The 20,958-nt window shown below is 39.5% G+C and overlaps 1 protein-coding gene across 7 annotated transcripts in view; it reads left to right on the top strand.

Annotated features, from left to right (window-relative positions):
- The window catches only part of CDH13 (cadherin 13), a 445,875-nt gene that overhangs the window by 206,742 nt on the left and 218,175 nt on the right, over positions 1–20,958 (top strand). For all 7 annotated transcript variants that reach the window (XM_069027120.1, XM_069027119.1, XM_069027122.1 and 4 more), the window contains exon 5: positions 7,805–7,957. In XM_069027120.1, the coding sequence (XP_068883221.1) occupies positions 7,805–7,957 (153 nt within the window). The remainder of the gene's footprint in view (positions 1–7,804; positions 7,958–20,958) is intronic.

The following is a 20,958-nucleotide window of genomic DNA, read 5'->3' as shown; positions in this document are numbered from 1 at the left end:
GGAGGGTCCCACTTAATCCAGATCTTGATTTCTTTCTTTGCTGCATGCATGGATCTAAAGATAACATTTGTAGCTGAGTCCCAGGGGCAGTGAATGTGGCTGCAGGGAGAGGAAGCAGCCAGGTTTTTGTATTCCCCAGACAACCCAGGGCAGACTTCTCCAGACCTCATCAGCAGATTATCCCAGCTGAAATGCTGCCCTGGTGCTCCCAGCCCAGGGCCAGATCAGCGCCTTGAGCTTGTCTGGATGCTGCACAAGAGGCCCTCAGTAATAAATTAAGACTTTGATCTAATTCAGAATAAATAGCACTGTGAAGTACTTGGGAAGAGGTGCTGTAAGTTGGGTCTGTTCTCCTCTTTTCTCCCATTTCTTCCAGATTTAGCTACGCCTGTGCTGATTACACATTGTGTATTCTGCCCTGAGTCCTGAATTGCTGCAGTTCCAAACCATTAAATGTGGCAGTGCTGCCTCTTAATTTCTGCCCTTTTAGATCTGCAAAAAGCTTTCAATAAAGCTCATCTGTAAATCCAAATAATGGATTGGTTTGTTTGTTTTTGAGGGGATCTTTTGAGTTCTTCTTTTAATATTGTCAAACACAGTCAGATTTTTCCTAACAGACCGCAGCTTTGGAGCTACACAGTCTGGCTGTCACTCAGCAGAGAGTGGTGCTCCAATTCCTTCAAGTGACAGGGTTTGCAAGTCAGCCACTTAAGTAGCAAATAAAATATGGTGATTCAATGGCCCCTGAAAGGCCAAACCAGCCAGTGAAACAGCCAGGCCTCCTGTGACAAAGAACACCTCTAAGTCCTCTTCCTTTGAGATCACAAAAACCTGTGTTTGTGAATTCTGTGCTGTCAGTAGGGAGATATTGTTATGTACAGAATCCCAAGTCTCCAGATATATTTGTGAAATAGACTAGGAACAGGGAAAGGGAAAATTATTTGTAATGGATCTTCTTGCTTTTTATAAATTAGGAGTAAAAGGAAGCTGAGGAATTACCTGCTACAAAAGCTAATGCACATCTTGATGTGTTTATTGAATTACTTTGCTTCGATCTCTGAGCAAATGCTCACTGTTAGCTGTTTATATTGGGTAAATCCTCAAATTTAAATCCCTGCAACTGCTGGAAAGAGCTCTTCAGGGGGAATTCTTGCATCTTTGTACAACTACGATAATGAACCTGGGGCTGAAGGGATCCACCAGTGCCCAGGGCTCCCACATGCATAAATTCATTTTGCTTCACTTGAACACCTGTGCATCCCACTACAAAGTTGATCTGAATTTTGTAAACATTTATGAGTAATTACGATAAAAAGCCATTATGTTGAGAAGATATTTTTTGGTTGAATATCAAATATCCTATTTGTTCTGATTATTCTAAAAAGACCTGGAAAATGGAGCCCTGGTGGTGAAACAGCTTCACTGGTTTTTAACATATTGTGTCATTTTCATACATTGAATTATTTTGTTGAAATATTTGCCTGTGGAATATAGGAACCTTGTCAAATTTCAGATTTACAGTTGTTTCTACTTAGTAAAACATTGTGTTTGCACTGATGTAACAAAATAATTGTTGGTATAGTACATTTTTCAGGAGGTAGAGCCCCAGTCCAAAAAGATCCTGCAGTGTTCCACCCACTTTTTGAGCTGCACAGGTTCTATTTCCTTCATGTACATGAAGTTCTCAGAGTGGTGCTTGATCAGAGCATTCACAGTTTTGTCTGAATGGCTTCAGGTGAGGAACACTGGTACCTTTTGCAGCCCCCAATCAGCCATGCAAACATGCATCAAAAGTATGCTAAACCTGTGTGCTTTAATTCTCCCAACGTTGTTCCTTAATTTGACGCTTCCTGAAACGTTTTTCACGACAAAGCTCAGAGTTAAAATGCTAAAAAGGACCCTCTTGACAATATCAGTGTATGTTTTTTCATTTTCATAATTCAATTTCGACGCCTGATTTTTTTAATTCCCATCTTCCTTCCCTGAAAGTTGGTATAAAAGTTTCCATGTTCGAGTTATTAGTACACCCAGTACTGAATATTTCAGAAATTTTATACAGATATTGAAACACTTCAGTTTACAGATGCACTATTGTAATAATACACACGTTCCTCTTTTTTCTGTAATTCATAAAAGCCTTAAGAGAACAAGTGCAAAAGAATGTGACTAAGAAGTAATTGCTACTCTTGTAATAAGAATTTTGCCCAGTGCCACTGAGGTTTAAATGTGTATGAATATATAAGAATAAATAACAAATAATCCACAGAAGTAAACGCAGAGTGTAAACTTTGTTAAAGGATTAATTACCTTGTATTTAAAGTTTTAGGTAATCTCTTTGAGGAGCATCATGCAATAATTCAGCTGAATCTGTATCTTAAAGTGCAAAATTCAGATATTTTGTAGTAATGTGTTTCACCCAGGATCTGAAATAGAAAATAGGTCCTTAAAGTTTAAAATAACTGAATTATGGCTTTGCTGGGTACAACCCAGTATGTTGTCTACATACATTTTCTTTCTCTGGGAGATCAGTATATGTGCATTGTTATCTGGACTGTCAATAGCATCGAGCAAAATGCTTGGAGCTGATGGTACAGAAGGGATGTCTGGGGTACTAAATAGTTTTTCCCAGCTCTGCTACCCCCAGAACGCAAACTTTTCACCTCAATGTTGTGTTCCCTTGCCTTGGCTGTCACAGAGGTTGAGTTTATGTTGTATATTCCCATTGCTGGTCACACTTCCCTTTCCATCCCATGCCCATGGATTCTGGAGTGCCCTTCCAGTTGCAAGCACAGATATCAGTATTTGAGGGAGTGATTGGCTGGCTGGTTTCAGCTTTGCAGGAAAGCTCATGGACATGGACACAGCTTTGAAAACCTTGCCTCTTAAATAGACTGGAGACTGAAAACTGATCTGGAAACGGCTTGAAATTTAGAACCTTGATATCACCTGTTTTTGCTTTCCATAAACAACTTTAATTGCTGAAGTTTTGTTTTGCTGTTAACTTGAATTTCACAAATATTGTTCATTCTTGTCTCCATTAACTTGTTTTGGATAACACCCTGAAAGGGCATTTGCCCAGATTTGCTTTGATTGATAATAGAGTGAAACTAATAACCCTTTATGTGAACAAGAGAAAGTGGTACCTGAAAGATACCCTGTGCTGGGTTTATCCCTAATTATCAGGAATAAAGGGCACAGTCACTTAGAGAAGCTTTATAATTCCTGTTACCATTATGGGAATGAATCCCCTGGATTTTCTTGCCTGTCACCTGTACGTGGAGTGAATCTGGAGAAAGTTAAAATCAGAGAGAAACCCACTGTCAGGCTTGGCTGACATCTGCCTTCGTCAAAGAGCACCATTTGGCTCCCTTGCTCAACCAGTTTATCTAATATTTCATTAAAGAAGATAGAGGTATTAAATTTTGCATAATAAATTATTAAACTCAGCAAATTATATAAATTCCTTTCTAGACACGGGTTTTGTATATTTAGCTTACAGTAATGAAGAAGTTTCTGTTGGTTAATGCTTTTGAATAACGATGGGAATATTTTACATTTGTTTTGAGTCAGCGTGGAGCAGATGGATCCTCTGTCTGTAAAGAGTAATTTTCAGTGTGGCAGGACAGGAAGTGCCTGTTTATTTATACAATATCTAAACAATGGCCCTAAAACATTGTTTTGTTCTTGTGCTCTTGTTTTTCTCAGTGATTAGAGGAAAAAAAATAGTTCACCTTTAAATATTCCATGAATAAATTTGCTTCCTAAGAGGCTTGGGGCGGGGGGGGGAGCAGGAAACACCAAAACCAAATGACCCCACAAAACAAAACAAAAAAAGCCCCTGAAGAGAGACACTGTAAAGCTCTGAAATGAAAGGAACTGGGGAATGAACCAAATATTTCTGTCTGGGAGTGGGATTAGTTTTCTAATTAAAAAGTGAAACTATTATGATGCATCTATAATTCACCTGGCATCAAGAACTAAGAAATTATGGGAGTGGTTGAGGCAAACACTTCTTAAAGAATAAAACTGGTAGCTGAGGATGGTGCTGTTTAGGACAGATTTGCTGGCACTGCAGAACTGTGAATTCTCTCAGGGCAGTGTGGGGGTTTTGTACTTCTATTTCTCTTCTTCTCTTGAGAACACTCTGATTTACTTTTGCGATAAACCCGTAACAACAGGGGGATCACATTGCTGAAATGAGTTTAGCTGCGAGGGATGCATAATGTCAGCTGAAAAATAGCACTGGGGAAATACGTTTTGGCCATGGTTCAGCAGAAAGCAGCTCCTGTCAGCTACGTGATGCTCTGTTTGCTTGGAAGTGTCTTTCAGTCAAGCAGGATCCCAGAGCCTCTGCCTTTTGCTGCACTGTGGTGGGTGCTGAGTCTGGGGGATGGATCGCTTCAATTCCCAATTATCCTCTGAAGTACCCTTGGGATGGGAAAGTGAGCAATGTCTGAGTCTCCATCCAGTGCTGTCCTTGGGTCCTGGGTGAGGAAATAGCCTTCCACAGTCCATATTATTGTGGGGTGCTCAGCTGGTGTCTATTCTGAGCCATCTGCCCACAGAAAGTCCCCTCTGAACTGTGACATCAGAACAAGGGAAAATGAAATAGGTAGAAATTGGGATGCTGGATAGAGTATTCCTGTCTTACCCATATTACCAGTGGGTGGGTTGTGGGGTCTTGTGCTGCCTTAACAACCATTTCCTAAGAATGCAGAGCCTTTATATTCAACATGTAGCCACTGCCATATGGTGCAGACATTTTCAGTATTATTAGAACCTGCACTGAAGTTCCTGAAGCTGTGAAAAAATTATGGAAATAACTGTGTCTGTCTGGGCTTCAGGTAGCAGTGACTGTGGGATTTCATTTATGTACTTTAGAAAAGTAAAAACGAAATCCCAAAGTAAACATTCCAGCAGATATAATCTGGCCTTGCTTTATCTCTGCTAAGATACTGGGAAAGCATTGTTCTGCAAACGCATCGTGAGCTAGGAAATCTTCATGTGAGCAGTGCTGTGTTTGTGTCAGTGCTCAGAATCTCAGCCTTGCCAGAGGAGATGTCAGACAATCCTCCTGTTTTCTTCCTTGCTCTTGTTGAAGCACCAAACCATATGGCAAATTAAGCCTGATTTTTATTAAACTTTTCATTGTACTGAGCTCCGTGCGAACTGGGAAATGCACTTTCTTTGAACTATGCAGCCATTATATAAGCATCTTAATTAGGAGATGTTAATGTTCTCCCTGACATTCCTGGGAGTTTGCGGCTCCCTCTTGTGGCTAATTAAGCGTTTTAAGGAACCTTCTGAAAATGACTTTTGGTGAGCCGCCCACAGCTCTTGAGCAAACGCTGCCGTGGTGCCCGAGCAGCTCAGTGCTGGGCTCTGTGTCACAGCATCAGGCTGAAGGTGCTGTGCCACCCCTGGAGGCACGGACAGGTAAACAGAGAAAAGAAAAAGGTCTGCAAAGGGCTGCACTGTGAATGTGATGGCTCCTGAAGTCTTCAAAAAGCTGAGTGAGCTCATCCAGTCATTTAGAAAACTTCTGCTCTCTGGTAACTCTGCTCCTGCCATACATTAGATGCTGAAGAAGGGTTTGAATCTAGAGTGGGGATGAAATATGGGATGTGTCAGCTCCAAGGAGCACAAATCTTCCAGGCACCACATTGGGATGTCTCACTCTCAAATTCAAGGTTAAGGTCTTTGCCAAATTTGATGTTGAGAAGAAACCTTCCCACCAGTTGTGTTTGCAGGGACCACTACTACTACTACTACTACTACTACTACTACTACTACTATTATTATTATTATTATTATTATTATTGTTATTACATTCTTCTTTTTCTATCTAGTGTGGAGAAAAATCTCTGTATGAATACCCGGGGTTTTTTTCCACAAATTCCCTTTCAGAGCCCAATATTTGTTTTTCCTTCTTATTGTGGATTGTTACAACTGGGCCATTGTGTTTATACTATGTCTTAAATTTGTCATAAACAGTTAGGTAATGTTTGATGGCTCTGGTGGATATGGCTGTAGTATAAACATCTCTGAGTTAGAGTTTTGTGCTGGCGTGGGGCTGATTTCAGGCCTTTCAAACCACTGCTCTTATATGGGAAGGGGCACTTGCCTCATAATAAGTCTCGGACATCAGGGCAGAAAAGGATCAATTCATCTTTTCCTTAGAAAAATGAGCAATGGTCATAACATTGCAAAATCTTAAGCGTAGCTTTGTGTTAACAAAAAACCATGTATTTTTAGGATTGACATAAAAATATCAGAAATTGGTCAAAAAAGGACCTGAACAACAGGTAACTTTTCAGTAGGAGCTATTAAGTTTCAGTCTCATCACCAAACCAGAAGTCACAAAGTGACTTTGCCCTTTTGTCACCTGCAGTGTTGCCTGCCTCTGTGTTTTGGCATGACTTGCTCAAAAATACACAGGAAGAAAACTTCATCCATTAGTGTTTCTGAGTGTTGGAAGGAGGGGGGGAAAAGAGGTGAAACAGGTTTTTACTTTGAAATGTCTCCCTTCCCCAAAGGGTTTGCGAAGCGAAACTTTATCTCTGAAAATGCTGATTTCCTATTTCATAACTCATGGCAATTTCTTCTCAATTAAAATAAAGGAATAATGATTATGGAGTTAAGTCAAAATCTCACTGCCCAGTAATTTGCAAACCAGCGTTTCTCAACCCACAGCAGTAGGGCAGCAAACATTTATTTCCTCAGGGACATTATTAAACACCCTGCATATTTATTATCTCAAAATTGGAGAGGGTCCAGATTTCTAAGGCTACTTTCTCCCTTCCTCTTCCTGAGCTGTAATTCAGACCAGCATATAAATTTTTGTCTTAGTGTTTCTGTGGAAATCAGCAATATGAAATTGTTAGGAACAAAAGAACGTGGAACAGCAGAGGTGGAAAAAGCTTGGCAAGATAGTCAGCCTTAAAGGGCAAGATTAATTTATAATCCCTCCGATTCTGGTGTACAAATACAAATTTGCAAAGTGTGTAGCTTATAGCTAACATTGTGTGGCTCTGCAGGTTTGTGAATGTTACTGTTGCTAATGTGAGGCTGCCTTGAAATCGGATTTTTAGGGATTTTGTTCTCATGGGAAAATAAGGTGAAAGTAACAAGGAGTTGCCATACACACATGGGTGTGTGCATACACATAAATAGAAATTTGGGAAGTGGACTAATTCCAGCTGTGTGACTCAGGAGTATTCTGGGCAGGATACTCCAATACTTTCATGCAGAGTTTTTTCCATTGATTTAAAATCCTAGGAAAGGAAGAGTTAGAAAGGGAATTGGGGGAAAAAAACCCAACCTGAAAGTAGTGTGTAATAACTTCACAATGACTAATAAAATATTGTGTGATGGCTCTCTGGTATGCTAAGTGTTGTTGTGAAATAAGAGTGCTTCTTGGCAATCAATAGAATATGTCTTTTTTTTTTTGTAAGTTTGCAGCTGTTCTATCAATTTAACTAAAAAGAAGAAATAGCATTAAATGAAATGTCAAATTCTAGACATAGAGTGAATTCAGTGGTAGAATAACAGAAACTTTAAGTAGTGAAATTGAAGACACTAAAGATAAGATAGGAACTGGCTGAGAACATGAGTAGCTTTTCCAGGGTTTAACACAAAAATTGCACAGTGTCTTGTGAATGATTGCAATCATATTTTATAGTTACATTTTATTGGCAGGGAGCATAGCTCAGCATTAGTTAAAAAACTGAAATGACTTATGTGGTTTTAGGATGACTTTAAAAGATTTTACAACTTGGCCTGTCGCTTGTTTCCTGCCATGCAGGTCATCAGAAGTGAAGGGACAGAGGGAGTAAAGTTTCGGCTCTCTGGAAAGGGAGTAGATCAAGACCCAAAAGGAATTTTTAGAATCAATGAGATGAATGGGGATGTCTCCGTGACCCGAACCCTTGATCGAGAAGCGATTGCCAATTATGAGGTGAGTGCTCAGAGCAATAACATCTCTGCCTCTCTGTTGATAGTGTGTATTTTCTAAATGTGTACTTGCTCCTGAAAGATCTGCAGTTAAATTGAAGACTCGATTGCAGCTACTGTCCTATAAAATTTCAAGAAGAACCATTGGAAATGGTAAATGTGCTTGTTTTTCACACAATTGAAACTTCTCTGCTTTCTGCATGGAATTTCTGTCATTTATCTTTAGTGGAAATGCTGTCTGAACACTGTGTATGCATTTGATTTCTGAACAGAAAATTTTGTTTGGACAAAGGAAGGTCTTTTGGGGAAGTTGTCACTATGGTACTACAGTATTATACAATTTTATTGTGAAATGGTCAATGGAAAGTGCTATTGAACTCCATTTTTAGTAATGGGTGTTTTTAATAGAGATAAAGATGATTCTGATAATATGAAAATGTTACATAAGATATGTACATCACCCACAAAGGCCTTACTAAAGATTCCTTTCCTTGTCAGTAAAAATATTTCTCTCCACTGAATACCCAACAAACGAGCTCTGAAATCTGCAAAACAACATTGTCCCAAAATGCATAAAATAAACAGAGGATCTGTCAGTTCATGTTCTCCATACAGCTCTGGGAATGTGCACTCACGGAGCTTGTCCCTGGCCATGTTGATCCAACAGAGCAGCAGAATTCCAAGTGCTCCATGGTCGGTGCATGCTGCCTCTTGTGTCCCACCACAGGGATCATCTCCCACCCTCTGGCACGGTGCCCTGGTCCCTGTGGGACACAGGCACTGGGGACAGTCCTGACTGCCATCCCTGACCCCTCAGTTTTATGTGCTGCAGCGTAATAATCAACACTTGTACCTCCAGTGCTGTTTCCCTCCTCCTCTGGGAGAGTTTCCCAGTTGGATGATTGGTCCTACTGCTCAAACAGCACTGCTAAAATTTACCATATGCTGGTTTTCAACACTTAAACATCTACTTCGTATCTGGGTCTGCAGTGAAATGTATGTTAAGCACTTGCACAGGATTTATGGGAGTTGCTGACGTCCTTCTTGCAAGAAAAACATTGCAGTTTCTCTTTTTAACACTGTTCCTTGTCTTCATTTGCCAGCTGTTTCTTATTTTATCAGTGGCTTTCCACCTTAATGTGTTGAGTATAAACTTTGAATATTTTCTCTCCTGGAAAATCATAGTAGACTTTTCAACTTAATGCAGCAAACCACAAATGGCCTTCATATCTGATCTGGCAAAAGACACACTTAAATTAAGACCAACCCATTTCCCTGGAGGAGCCTTTTTGAAGCAGTGTAAGTTACACATGAGAAATGTGGTGTAGCAGGTGATGCAGAGCAATGTGAATGTACAGCCTGAGAGGCTGTGGTGCTTTCTGAGCTGTTATCCAGCACTCTGCTCTGCAGCTCACACCCGTCCTGCAGCAAAAAATGGGGTTGGAATGTTCTGTAGGAGAACCCTCAGCTGGATTACACTGTCTCAAATCCAGCCCATTATTTTCCAATAAAGATGCGTCATGGTGTCAGGAAAACAACAGAATTTTCTCCTTGATTTTCTTGGTACACTGAGAGGTGAATAACCTGAAATATCCTAGAATTTCTCTCAAAAATTGTTTTCTGGTTTTGTCTGAGCTTCCCCCTGCCCAGCATGGTTTTAAAAGAAAAAGTTCAAAGCAAAAGGCAAACAAGCAAAGAAAAGATCATAGTGAAAAAATACAAGTTCTTTGCAAGCCATCAGAATATCAAGTGTGCAGTCAGAAGTGGGGTATGGATGAAAAGATAAAATCTGTTTGAATTCTTCAGCTACACCCAGGGAGGCTCTCCTTGAGCATTGATTCATTTCCTGCACTTACTGCATATGCACACAAGGGGTAAGAATTGAAAACTGTTAATAGGGTACAAAACAGAGCTTTGGTGATCACAGTATTTCACAGAACTTTGCAGATTTTACCACCTCAGAAAGTTTTAAATTAGTGAAGAATATATAATCTGTTAAAAAAATGTTTTGTTTTGTTTTGTTTTGTTTTGTTTTTCATTGAACATTTGAAAATCTGGGTTTTGCTGCCCTCTTTCTCCTGGAGGAATATTGAAAAATTGTGGGAGTTTTTCTCTGGATTCACAGCAAGAGAACACAATTAAATTAGAGAGTACGAAACTTTACACAGACAACTTTGTTTATTGTTTGAGTTAATCCCTTCCTTCTGTGGTTTGTTTTTAAGTATTTTATTTCTAATGAAAGTTAGAAAATATTTTAATATAGAGTGAAAACCTTTGTCTGGGGATCAGGGCCTGCCAGTCCTTTTGGTGCAGCCCATTTGTGTGGAAGTTGTATTTTCAGAGGAGTTTAAAACGTGATTTTTAGCAAAGGAACTGAAGCTGGCAAGAGGAACTAAGGCAGCTCGTTTTAATGACATCACCTTCACCCTCTGAAATAAACTTATTTATCCACTTGGTTTATGAGCTTATTTCTTATGAAACTGTGCTCTTAAAGGCCAGGGAATGTCAGTCTGCTTCAGTTTTAAGTGAAAGCTGCTTGTGAAGAAGAACAGCAGGATTCAGGGATGATGTTATGCCCAGCAAAGACAGGCTGGTTTAGAAAACTGTGTAGCAACTCCTTTTTCCTTCTAAGGAGGTTTGTTAAAGAGCATCCTGATCGGAATTCTGCAGGTCAGAGTACACCGCTGGATTTACATGGAATGGTTTTACTTTGGGGCTTGCTGGAGCTTGTTGACAAAGCTGCTAAATGATGCTCTGAAGAGGGGGCTTAAGCAGGCTCTGGGCACGTTATGGAGTTGCTTCTGGGCTGGTGAGATAAGAGGTAGCCTAGAGCCCCTATTTAGAGGGAGCAAAAGGTGTTCCGTTGTACTAATATGCTCTCAAGTATACTCGGTTTTCTCTCCAGATTTGAATAAATCAGACTAAGTCAGAAATTTCAGACAATGGCAAAGAGTTTATTTATTTGCTGTTGGAAAGTGAAGATGTGGAAAAACAGATGAATGAGCTTGGTGGGGAGATTTAAGATGGATTTTCTAGTCCAAATCAGTGAGGTGCACGCCATCTAAAACCTGCCAATAATTTATGCAATTCAGAGTCCACTTCAGACCCATATTCTTTTCTGATTCCAGCAGAGCAGAAACATTTGTGACTTTTCAGTTCTTTCCTTGAGCAAAAAAAATCAAGTGCTTCTGTAAAGAGCTGTGATAACAGAGCAAGAGGATTCCAGTGAAGCTGGAAGGCTACTTGTGCTCAGTGTTGATAAAATCCCAGAGAATTGGGATACAAAGGGTCAAATAGAGGCCCGGTGAAAATAGAAGCCTGAAAACCAGTGATTATGGGGTAATCTGTTATTTAAAACCCCTGGGCTCGTTTTCAAAACCTCACATTTACCTGGATAATTTATTTGTAGGCAGAAATCAAGAAAAAGCAGGAAGAGTGGCAGAGGTTGATTGCCAGCACCAAGATAACAAAAAGTTTCTTAGTTACAAGAACTATCTTTTGTTCTTTACTCCAAGTTAGGAGGGTGCAGAAGAATTGGCAACAATATTCTATTTTTTTTTTTACTGTTCATGCATGAGATTTGGGGTTTGGCATTCTTTGGGTACAGGACAAAGCCTCCAGCTGCAAAAGCTCGTTTCACATGGAATTCCTGCAGCCTCTCAAGCATCAGTGGCAAAGTGCCATTGGGGAACTCCAACTGAGACTCGAACTTTTAAAGGGTGTTGCCATCGTTGAAAGGCAACAAATGTTGCAAGGGAAGTAATCAGAAAGTGATCCTCTGCAAGCATGAAATGAAGCAGCTTGATAAAACTGTGTGCAAATTAGAGCTGTGACCAAATTTACCTAGGCAATTTGAACTGCTAATGAGGAGTTAGTTTTAATTATTTTTTAAGTAAAGAGCTTTATTTGCTTTAAAAAAAAATACTTAACAAGCAGAGGTGTGAAATCAGCCCTCAGCTTTTTTTATAATGACAGATCACACTTCCATGAAAGGATGCCTTGCAACGGGTAGTGACAGACTGAGATATTTAGAAAACTTATGATAGCAGGACTGAAAAGCAAACTGGGAGCATGTGGTTCTATGAAGAATTGTTTCTATATGTTGGCTAACAAGTAGGCTGAGAGGAGGGTAAAGATTGCAGCCCCATCAACAGCTCTCTGGTGTGAGCTGCCTTACTTGAGGTAGATGTGAGGAAAAGTGGAGGGTGAGGCTGCAGCTGAGATGGGCTCAATTTCTGTGTTTAATAGGGAGCAAAGAATGGAAATGCTTCACCGTGATGAGGAAAAGTAGCTTGGTCAGGTGCTGAGGAGTGTTTTGTGGGAAAGATTTGTAAGTACTTTAATGCATTTTTGCAGATAAGGGAAGCGTTACTGTAGCAAAACCCTGGAAGTGAATGTCTGTAATTTATCGTGTGCAGGAGAAGGAATTTGTCATCTGTGTAAGTCCGTTTTAGCACAGCCACATCCTTTTTGGAATGATTTATCATCCCCTGATACTGAATCTCTGCTGATGCTGGCTGGGGATCTATGGACAGCACACAGAAACATTCTGCTCTTTCACAAGGAAAATCACGAGTTTGCTTCTGACTTAAAGACTGGTCTAAAATGTATTTTAATCCTGTTATCTGCACTGGCAGATTTGTCTGCAGTGTAACTGATCTGCTCTGTTTTGAGGTGAAACCAGCTGATAGGGAACATCAGACCCCAGTCATCTCCTACAATATCCCAAAAAAGAGAAGGCACTCAATCTTCCATGGCAAGAAGGGTTTGGTCTTGTAGAGACATAAATTTCAGTAAAATGTGCTTGATTTAATTAAAGAATCGTTAATACACAGAGCCAGCTTGTTAAAATACTGCTGGTTTCAAATTGCATCTGGTACATCAAAAAATCATAGAGTAATGGCAGAGTTCAAAGTTTCAGGGAGGAATCCCCACTCTTTAGCAAGCAAAATATATGAAAATTTTACTGCCAAAAAAAAAAAAAAAAAAAAGAGGGAAAAAAAGAAGAGTTCTTGTGGAAGTATAAAATATGATTATTAGTCAGATAGAAAATTATTTATGTACATGAGCTGCAGTCAGATCAGCTGAAATACAGCTGAGAATTCTGGCAGTGGAAAACATCTCTGCAGATTGTGTTGTGTTATATTTAGGAAGTGCATGAGATATATGGTGCTTTTTCTTTATTTTGCTAAGTTTACAAATATATTCATTAATGTGCTCACATGTTGAGGCACCAGGTCAATTGAGAGAGGACTCTTCAAAACAAAAAACCTGGAGGCAGAAACAAACCCAGCAGAAGCAAAGGCCTGGATCCTTCCACGAGATCCATACAGGCAGACTCCCAAATTCATGGGGAACTTTCTGGCATTGATTGTTTACCAAGGTGAAAGCCAAGGTGATCACCATAACTGTGGGCATAAATCAAATATTTGAGCATATAGATTTGAAGTGGAGTCACATTTCTTAAAATTATGATTTAAATATTTGCTTGCACGGCTGGGATAGAGATGGGATTTCCAGCTATTGGAAATACTTCTTTCCCAAGGTTGGTTTTTGAGATAAAGGGAAAATCTGACAGGAAGTGAAGCTAAAATTCATGCTATTGTTATGTATATTCTCCTATTTTGTCTCAGGGGCACAAAATCTTCTATATAAACTCTCTACCATATCTTGTTCATTTTTACTGGCAATAGTCTGTACAATAAATACTGTATGTAAATCAATACATCCTAATGTTATGAGATATCAGCAGGGTACTGTGATTCCTTTCAGAAGGCAGTAACATCCTCATTTTATTTCTTGGGAAAGCCTACAAAAGTCAACAGCTGGTTTTGTTGGAGGGCATTTGCTTTATCCTGAGCTCTGACTGCTCACATGGCTTTGCCATCCCTGCTGTTCCACAGCACTGTTGTCTAATTTGTAGCAGGAATAGAGAGATATTTTGTAAAAGGGAGAAATCAACAAAGCTTTGTTTATAACCTATAATTGTCAAGGCAGTGGGCTTGGATTTCCATCCTAAAAATAACACACGCCCTTCAGGAAGGAGGGAAGAATGAGTATTTTCTTATTGAGGAGCGGGAGAATGGAAATGCAGAGCAGAAGGAACTATGGCAAGACGTGAATTTATTGAGACAGTAACAAATGACATAAAATTTGTTTGCATGGTTGTTTAGTTTAGTAGGGTTTTTGTCTGTTGTTTTGTTAGTTTGGGGTTTTTTTTAAATTATTTTCTAATAGAACACTCCCGGAAAGAATAATGATGTGTTCAGTAAAACATGAGGAGACTAATAACATTTTTCGTCGTATTATGTTAATTATCTGTGAAACCACTTTTGTTATTATATATTAATTGCATTTTAAGGCATTTAAAAGTCATCATGCTGCTTCTTTGCTGTTTAGCATGATGGGTTTGTTTGTTTCTTTTCCCTGTTTGTGTTATAATAACCCTCAAAATATCTCGCTGAGGCTGCAATAACAATATCTCACTGCTCTGGCTGCAATAACAATATCCAGGAAGACACTTTGCCCTTTCCTCAGAACTTGTGTTTTCCTGCAGGAAAGGAAGGAGTCTTAGGAGTTCAGGGGAAAGATGGGAACATCTCTTTTTCTGGTTGGTGCGACTCAAACAGCTTGGGTAGGAGACCTTTATCTCCTCATAAAACTTTCTTGAACCAGCCTGACACCCAACTAACCAGAGGTTAAAGAGAAACTAAATATCTCATCTTTATGAATGGCAAAGAGGATCTTTTTCCATCTCTTATTAGGTGTAAATTTTTGTTGGTTTGCTTTTCTGGAAAAGCGCACAAGTTCTGAGAGTCCTGATCCCTTGGAGTGCAGAAATGTTGCAGTGAGAATTTAAACATAGAATACCCGTGCTGTGGCTCAAGGCAAAGCTTTGAAGGTCTGGCCTTGCTAATTTAATAATAAGCTTTTTCTCATCCATCATTAACATTCAGAATGTAATACAGACATTTTTGAGGTTTGGCTGCTCAAACTTCCATATCTCTTGTTCTTCACAAGGCAGAAAGAATTCTGTCTTATTTAGATATTTAGTCAAAATTCAGGATCTTAATGTTCTAATTGCTGGAAAAATCTTGATTTCTATGGCTATGTCCTGAACCTGGAAATGTGGGTCCATGACTATAGCTTCTCTTTCTAAAGAAGACAGACGTGGTCTGTAATAACTTTATTTTTTCTTTTTCTTTTTTTAAAGAACTGAAGCAATGAATTCATTATATTTTTGTCAATAATTCCCTGTCTGCAGCTAGAGGAGCTGCTGCCTCCTTTCTGACTTCTTGTTCTTTATGTACCTGAAAAAAACTATATTACTTGTCTTATCCTTTTCTGCCATCTTCCTTTCATTCTCCACCTTCTTGCATCCTTTTCCCTTGAACTTTTAGCTTCATTCCACAACATTTTACTCCCCCTGTCTTTCTTGATATTTTATGTCATTCACTTCCACTTTCCTTACAATCTCTGCACTTCCTTGTTCAGACACTGATGTGTTTTCTGCTCTTTAATGTTGCGAGGGGAGCACACAACCATCGTCTGAGCATAAATTTGTTTGGTTATTGTGTAGAACCTTTCCACTGCCTTTGCAAAAGCTGTGCTGCTTTATCCATTCTAATCAGCTGTGCCCATAAATAAATCCCTTTAGAAGTCTGTGTTCTGGAAACCTTTGACTTCACAGGACTCTGCCATTTCTGCAATTTTTGTGAAATAGCCCAGTTTGTAAATATCTGATGCTAAGAAAATTTCAGTGGAAAATTGAACTTTGTTCCCATGTTAACACCTTTCAGTCTGTATATCTCCTCCGTCAGCTTATGGATATTAGTTGAAGAAGTGTATGATTATCTGGAAATTCCTAGCATTTGGTTTTTTAAAGTAACTCTAATGCATGGTTCTGTCAGCCCTGGAATTGAGGTCTGCTCAAAAGCGAGCTATGCCATAGAACACCTGATATAATAATTAGTTCTGTCACTTCAGAACTGTGAGTTTAATGCTTGATCTCTGTAAAATTATTGTAGGATAATGGGCCATAATTTTAAAGCTGTATCTGCATGTGTTTGGGGCAAAAACACTGAACAGGTTTTTAATTAATTCAGAGGTAAATTTTAATTAATGTGACATTTTTGCACAATGTGAGAAAAGAATTTGTATAAAATCAAGAAATAAGGATGCTTCAAGCATTCACTTGTGTACTCTGTGAGTTACTGTAACTTCGTTAGAGGGAATTGGGCTACAAGAGATAAAATTTAAATATCACTGCCCAGTTGAATGTGCAGTAATCTGCAAAATCCAATCTTTTGGTATCTGCTCTTTTTACACCAAGCTTTAGGAATGCAACAGTTTCATAGACCCCCAAACACGGCCTGCTCCTTGCTATGTATTTTTAACATGTCTGCAAGGGACACTGAGGAAAAGCAGCACTATGGACCATGGGGGTCTCCACTGTCAAAATGATACAACAATTACTATGTGCTGTAAGAAGAAATTGAAAAAAAGACAGAAGATTGGAGTCCAGGATTCACCTGGCCAGGTGACCTTCAAAGTTTTGAACTGCTATATTTTAAGTCCACTGCAGGGAGTCACTGTATCCCAGCCCGTGGGTGAGGCAGATGACCACCTGCAGGTAGGTGACAGTAACATTTTATATTTTGATCTGTGCAAATGAAATTAGAGCCCTTTGTGGGTTGTCTCTCCCACACCCCAGAATATATCAGCTGTCCCTCTGTTACTGCAGTGCTGGTAATTAACTGGAGCTGTGTGCCTTGGGGGCAGCTACAGCACCACTGGGCCCTGCAGCTGGAGCTGAGCTCACAAATTCTGCAGGAGCAGAAATAGAATCCATTTTCCTGTGGCATCACAGGTGAACAGGTGTCTATAAGAAATAAAATGATTTTTTAATATAGTTCTGACTGATACATTTACCAAGCAAGCAATAAGAGATTAACTTATAGACCAGCCCATTAAAAAAATACAGCTGCACATCACTCTGTTACACGAGTGTGTTTTCAGGCTGCCTTTTTGCTATACTTTGATTAAATACCTACAAATGTGTCCCAAATATATGTCAGTGCACAAACACAAATGTATGATACCATAAAACCTGAGTGTATCCTTTTAACCTGGCTTCTGGGGCGGATTTTTTGATCCACAACATCTGAACTCTGGAATTCTTTTTGGCAGTTATATATTTAATTATTTGAGCTGAAAATAGGACAGGACACAATAGGTGGAAGTTCTCAAAAACCACTATGATGAACCTCATAGAAATGTAAGTTTGCAACACTGCAAGCAGAGCAGTGAGAATTCCTCTTTTTTCCTTTGTTACTCATTTGTGATGGAAACATTCCTGGAAACAGGTGATTCTTCCATGTTCAAATTTTTCTTTCTTTAGATCTCCTTCACTGCATAAGAGCAAATGAGAGAGAGAGGTTGAGGGAACTAAAGTTATAAATGCAGAAGTCTCTTAAGTCTTTTCATGCAGAACACTGGAAGTTATTATGGAAGTTTTACTTTGGCATGATTTTGTTAGCATGTAAATGATAAAAGTCTTGCTTTATTTATCCTGGTTTTCTCAGGTCATAACAAATTATTCCTTAATTAGACAAAGTCCCTAAAATTAATCTACATTTTTTAAAATGTCTTGGTTTATTTTCCTCTACTAGCAGCTCATTAACAAGAGATGGGACTTTAGTTCACGAATTTTCAAGAGATAATTTGCTAATATGAGTTCATGTAAAACACCATATGTTTAAGACTCCTGTGATGGATCTTTTTGTTTTGAGGGGTTTTGCACTTTTTCTGCAGAGAGTAGAACAGTAGCTGCTGGCAAAACTTCTGTAGGTGTGAGACTAGAAGGTTGCAAGGACAATCACTGGCATCCTGATCCTTTGAGGTTACCCCATAAGGACATTTTTTCTCTGATTTTTATAATCTTCAAAACATTTTCACTCAACTTGTTCATCTGCTGGCAGCAGGAGCCTGGGCTGGGAAATGTTCTGCTTCAAACTCTCCTCAAGTCCAACATTAAAACATAGAGGAACATCAAACAGTTCTTTTAGGACTGGAGGCTTCTGAGTGAGAAAGCAGGGGGAAATTTTCGAGAAGGTGTTGTGGAGCCAGAAAACCTTCATCTGAAATGGTTCTGTTCATGGAAAGCCTGGAGAAATACAAATTATTTCTTCCAGTTTTGCCATTAACAAGTGTGATATGCTGTACCCTGCCATGCAGCTGCATTTGCAGTTTAAATTTTCAAAGCAGAGACAGTTCATCATTGCAGAGTTCTTCACAACCTCTGCTCTTGACATTATTCTTAATATTTGTTTTACTTACTGGCAATTCAGATACTTGAATGTAATGCATTGAAAATACCTAGTATCTATTAAGGCTCTGTTATTCTGTATATTTCTTAAGTGTATTATGTACCCATAAAACACAGGTGATCTGTGTTCATATACAGGGTACAGATTTTATTTGTGGATGGGAACAAATAAAGCAACGTGCTACAGTTACAGTTCTGTTCGATTTAGAAGATTTAATAGAGTTAAATAACAGGATTATGATTTACTATTTAGAAATTACTAAGAGGGAGGAAAATCATGACAGTTTTAACCTACCAATTTTCTTGTTGTCTAAAACAACCTGCAAAAAACTTCCATTTTTTCCTTGCTGCTAAGGAAATATAGTAGAGAGGATAAAAAAGAGCCAAAGAAGTTGTTCTAAAAATAACATATATTTCCTAAATTCTACAAACCTTTATTGTATTTTATATTTTCCTCTCTAAAGAGATCATTTGCTGTGGCAGAATGCCTTACTCTCTTTCCCAGTTCATATGAATTCTGGTTTCCTAGTATGATGTGAGCATCCTGGATTCTCAGGTGTGAAGGCCTTATTCCCAGAAACTGGAGCTTTTCCTCCAGAGAAGGTTGCAGCCTTTATCCAGTCAAAAATCTAGAGCTTCCAATAGAGACTTGGAGAAAAATCAGCAATTTTGCTACTTGTTGGGCCTAAAGTGTCCCTAAATTGATATCCTGGGATGCACACATCTGTGCTGTATATCCAGTGACAATGCCCTGAAGGAACCATGGATGTGCTGTCCACAAACCCAGCAAATTAAAGCACAGCCTGAGATGTTTATGGCCTTTAAGGACCCGGTTCTCCAGACAAATCACTCCTTTGTCCCCCAGCTCTGTGGGACATGGACATGGCACTACAGAACTGGGAGACTCTTAACTCATTTGTGCCCTTTAACATCTCAGCACCACCTCAATTTGAGGCACTCTGCATTCTGCCAGGGTCCAAATTGCAAAATTAACAGTCACTATTAATTTTCAGGTACTGAGTCACCCAAAGATACTGATCTCCCGTTCAGCCTGTTTGCAATTGATATGTGCAATGTATTTATTAGGGAGATGCTTTAAAGGAATGGAGGTGTTTGAGGATGTGCATTTAATTTCATTTCTTCCCTGGGAGCTTTGATCAATGCTGTGCTCGCTGCCTCTGCCACATGCTTTGAACTTGTAGATGCAAACGTATAAATAATTTCCCATGTCAATTCCTGGCTCATCTACCCAGGCTGATATATGGAAGGCAAGTTGTCTCCTAAATTCTTGTCAGAGGGATTAGTGAATTGATTAGTTGAATTCTGAATTAAAATTGCAATTAAAGGCAAAATTGTATCTCTTGGGCTTCAAGTCATTTGCTCAAAGTGTAGCAATCAGATTACAGGGTTTTCACCAGGTTTGTATTATGAATAAAAACTGTTTTCAATAACCTTTTCTTTTTTTCTGTTTATAAATCAATGTCTTAGATTATTAGCAATTACTAAGCAAAAAAGATGTAATTTTTTTTTTTTTTTCAGTTTTTCAGCTTAAAGAGGAAATTCCATTGACTTTTGAAAATACTGAAGATGTGATTCAGGGAAAATAATTACCAATAAATGCCATCAGTAGCATATAATGATTTTTTTTTCCAATAGGTTCAGCTCAAAGTATTTAAAATGACAATATGGGCATTGTATATTAAGTTGCAGTAAGTATTTACAGATTAGTGATATCTACTTTGCTGTAACAGACTCAGGACATATTTTGGGCATGAACCTTTGCATTTGGGACTGAGCCAGATGCTTTCCTGATGACAGGGAGAATTCCTTCCTTCCTTCCTTCCTTCCTTCCTTCCTTCCTTCCTTCCTTCCTTCCTTCCTTCCTTCCTTCCTTCCTTCCTTCCTTCCTTCCTTCCTTCCTTCCTTCCTTCCTTCCTTCCTTCCTTCCTTCCTTCCTTCCTTCCTTCCTTCCTTCCTTCCTTCCTTCCTTCCTTCCTTCCTTCCTTCCTTCCTTCCTTCCTTCCTTCCTTCCTTCCTTCCTTCCTTCCTTCCTTCCTTCCTTCCTTCCTTCCTTCCTTCCTTCCTTCCTTCCTTCCTTCCTTCCTTCCTTCCTTCCTTCCTTCCTTCCTTCCTTCCTTCCTTCCTTCCTTCCTTCCTTCCTTCCTTCCTTCCTTCCTTCCTTCCTTCCTTCCTTCCTTCCTTCCTTCCTTCCTCCCTCCCTCCCTCCCTCCCTCCCTCCCTCCCTCCCTCCCTTCCTCCCTTCCTCCCTCCCTTCCTCCCTTCCTTCCCACAGAATATCCTGAGTTCTAAGGAACCCACCAGGATCATCCAGTCCAACCCTGGCCCTACCCTGGACACTCCCAAAATTCCTCTGCTGTGCCTGAGCACATTGTCCAAACCCTCCTTGAGCTCTGGCAGCCTTGGTGGTATGACCAATGCCCTGGGGAGCTTGTTCAGTTCCTGACCACCCTCTGGGGACAAAAAGTCTTTCTGAACATATTTTCATAATTTATTCTGTCTCCATCATCCAGCTTTCTCCATCTGTCTGTGAGATTGTCCTATGTGATTGGAAATGGCCACAGAACCCAACTTTTAGACCTCAGCAGACCTTGCAAAATGCCTGTGTTTTGCTCACCTCACCCCGTGGCCATGCAGAGCACATTCTAATCCCCACAGAG

The sequence above is a fragment of the Aphelocoma coerulescens genome, chromosome 11 (assembly GCF_041296385.1).
Source record: "Aphelocoma coerulescens isolate FSJ_1873_10779 chromosome 11, UR_Acoe_1.0, whole genome shotgun sequence".
Classification (NCBI taxonomy): Eukaryota; Metazoa; Chordata; class Aves; order Passeriformes; family Corvidae; genus Aphelocoma; species Aphelocoma coerulescens.
Note: the sequence above shows the minus strand (reverse complement) of the source record. Positions and strands in the feature narration are given on the sequence as shown.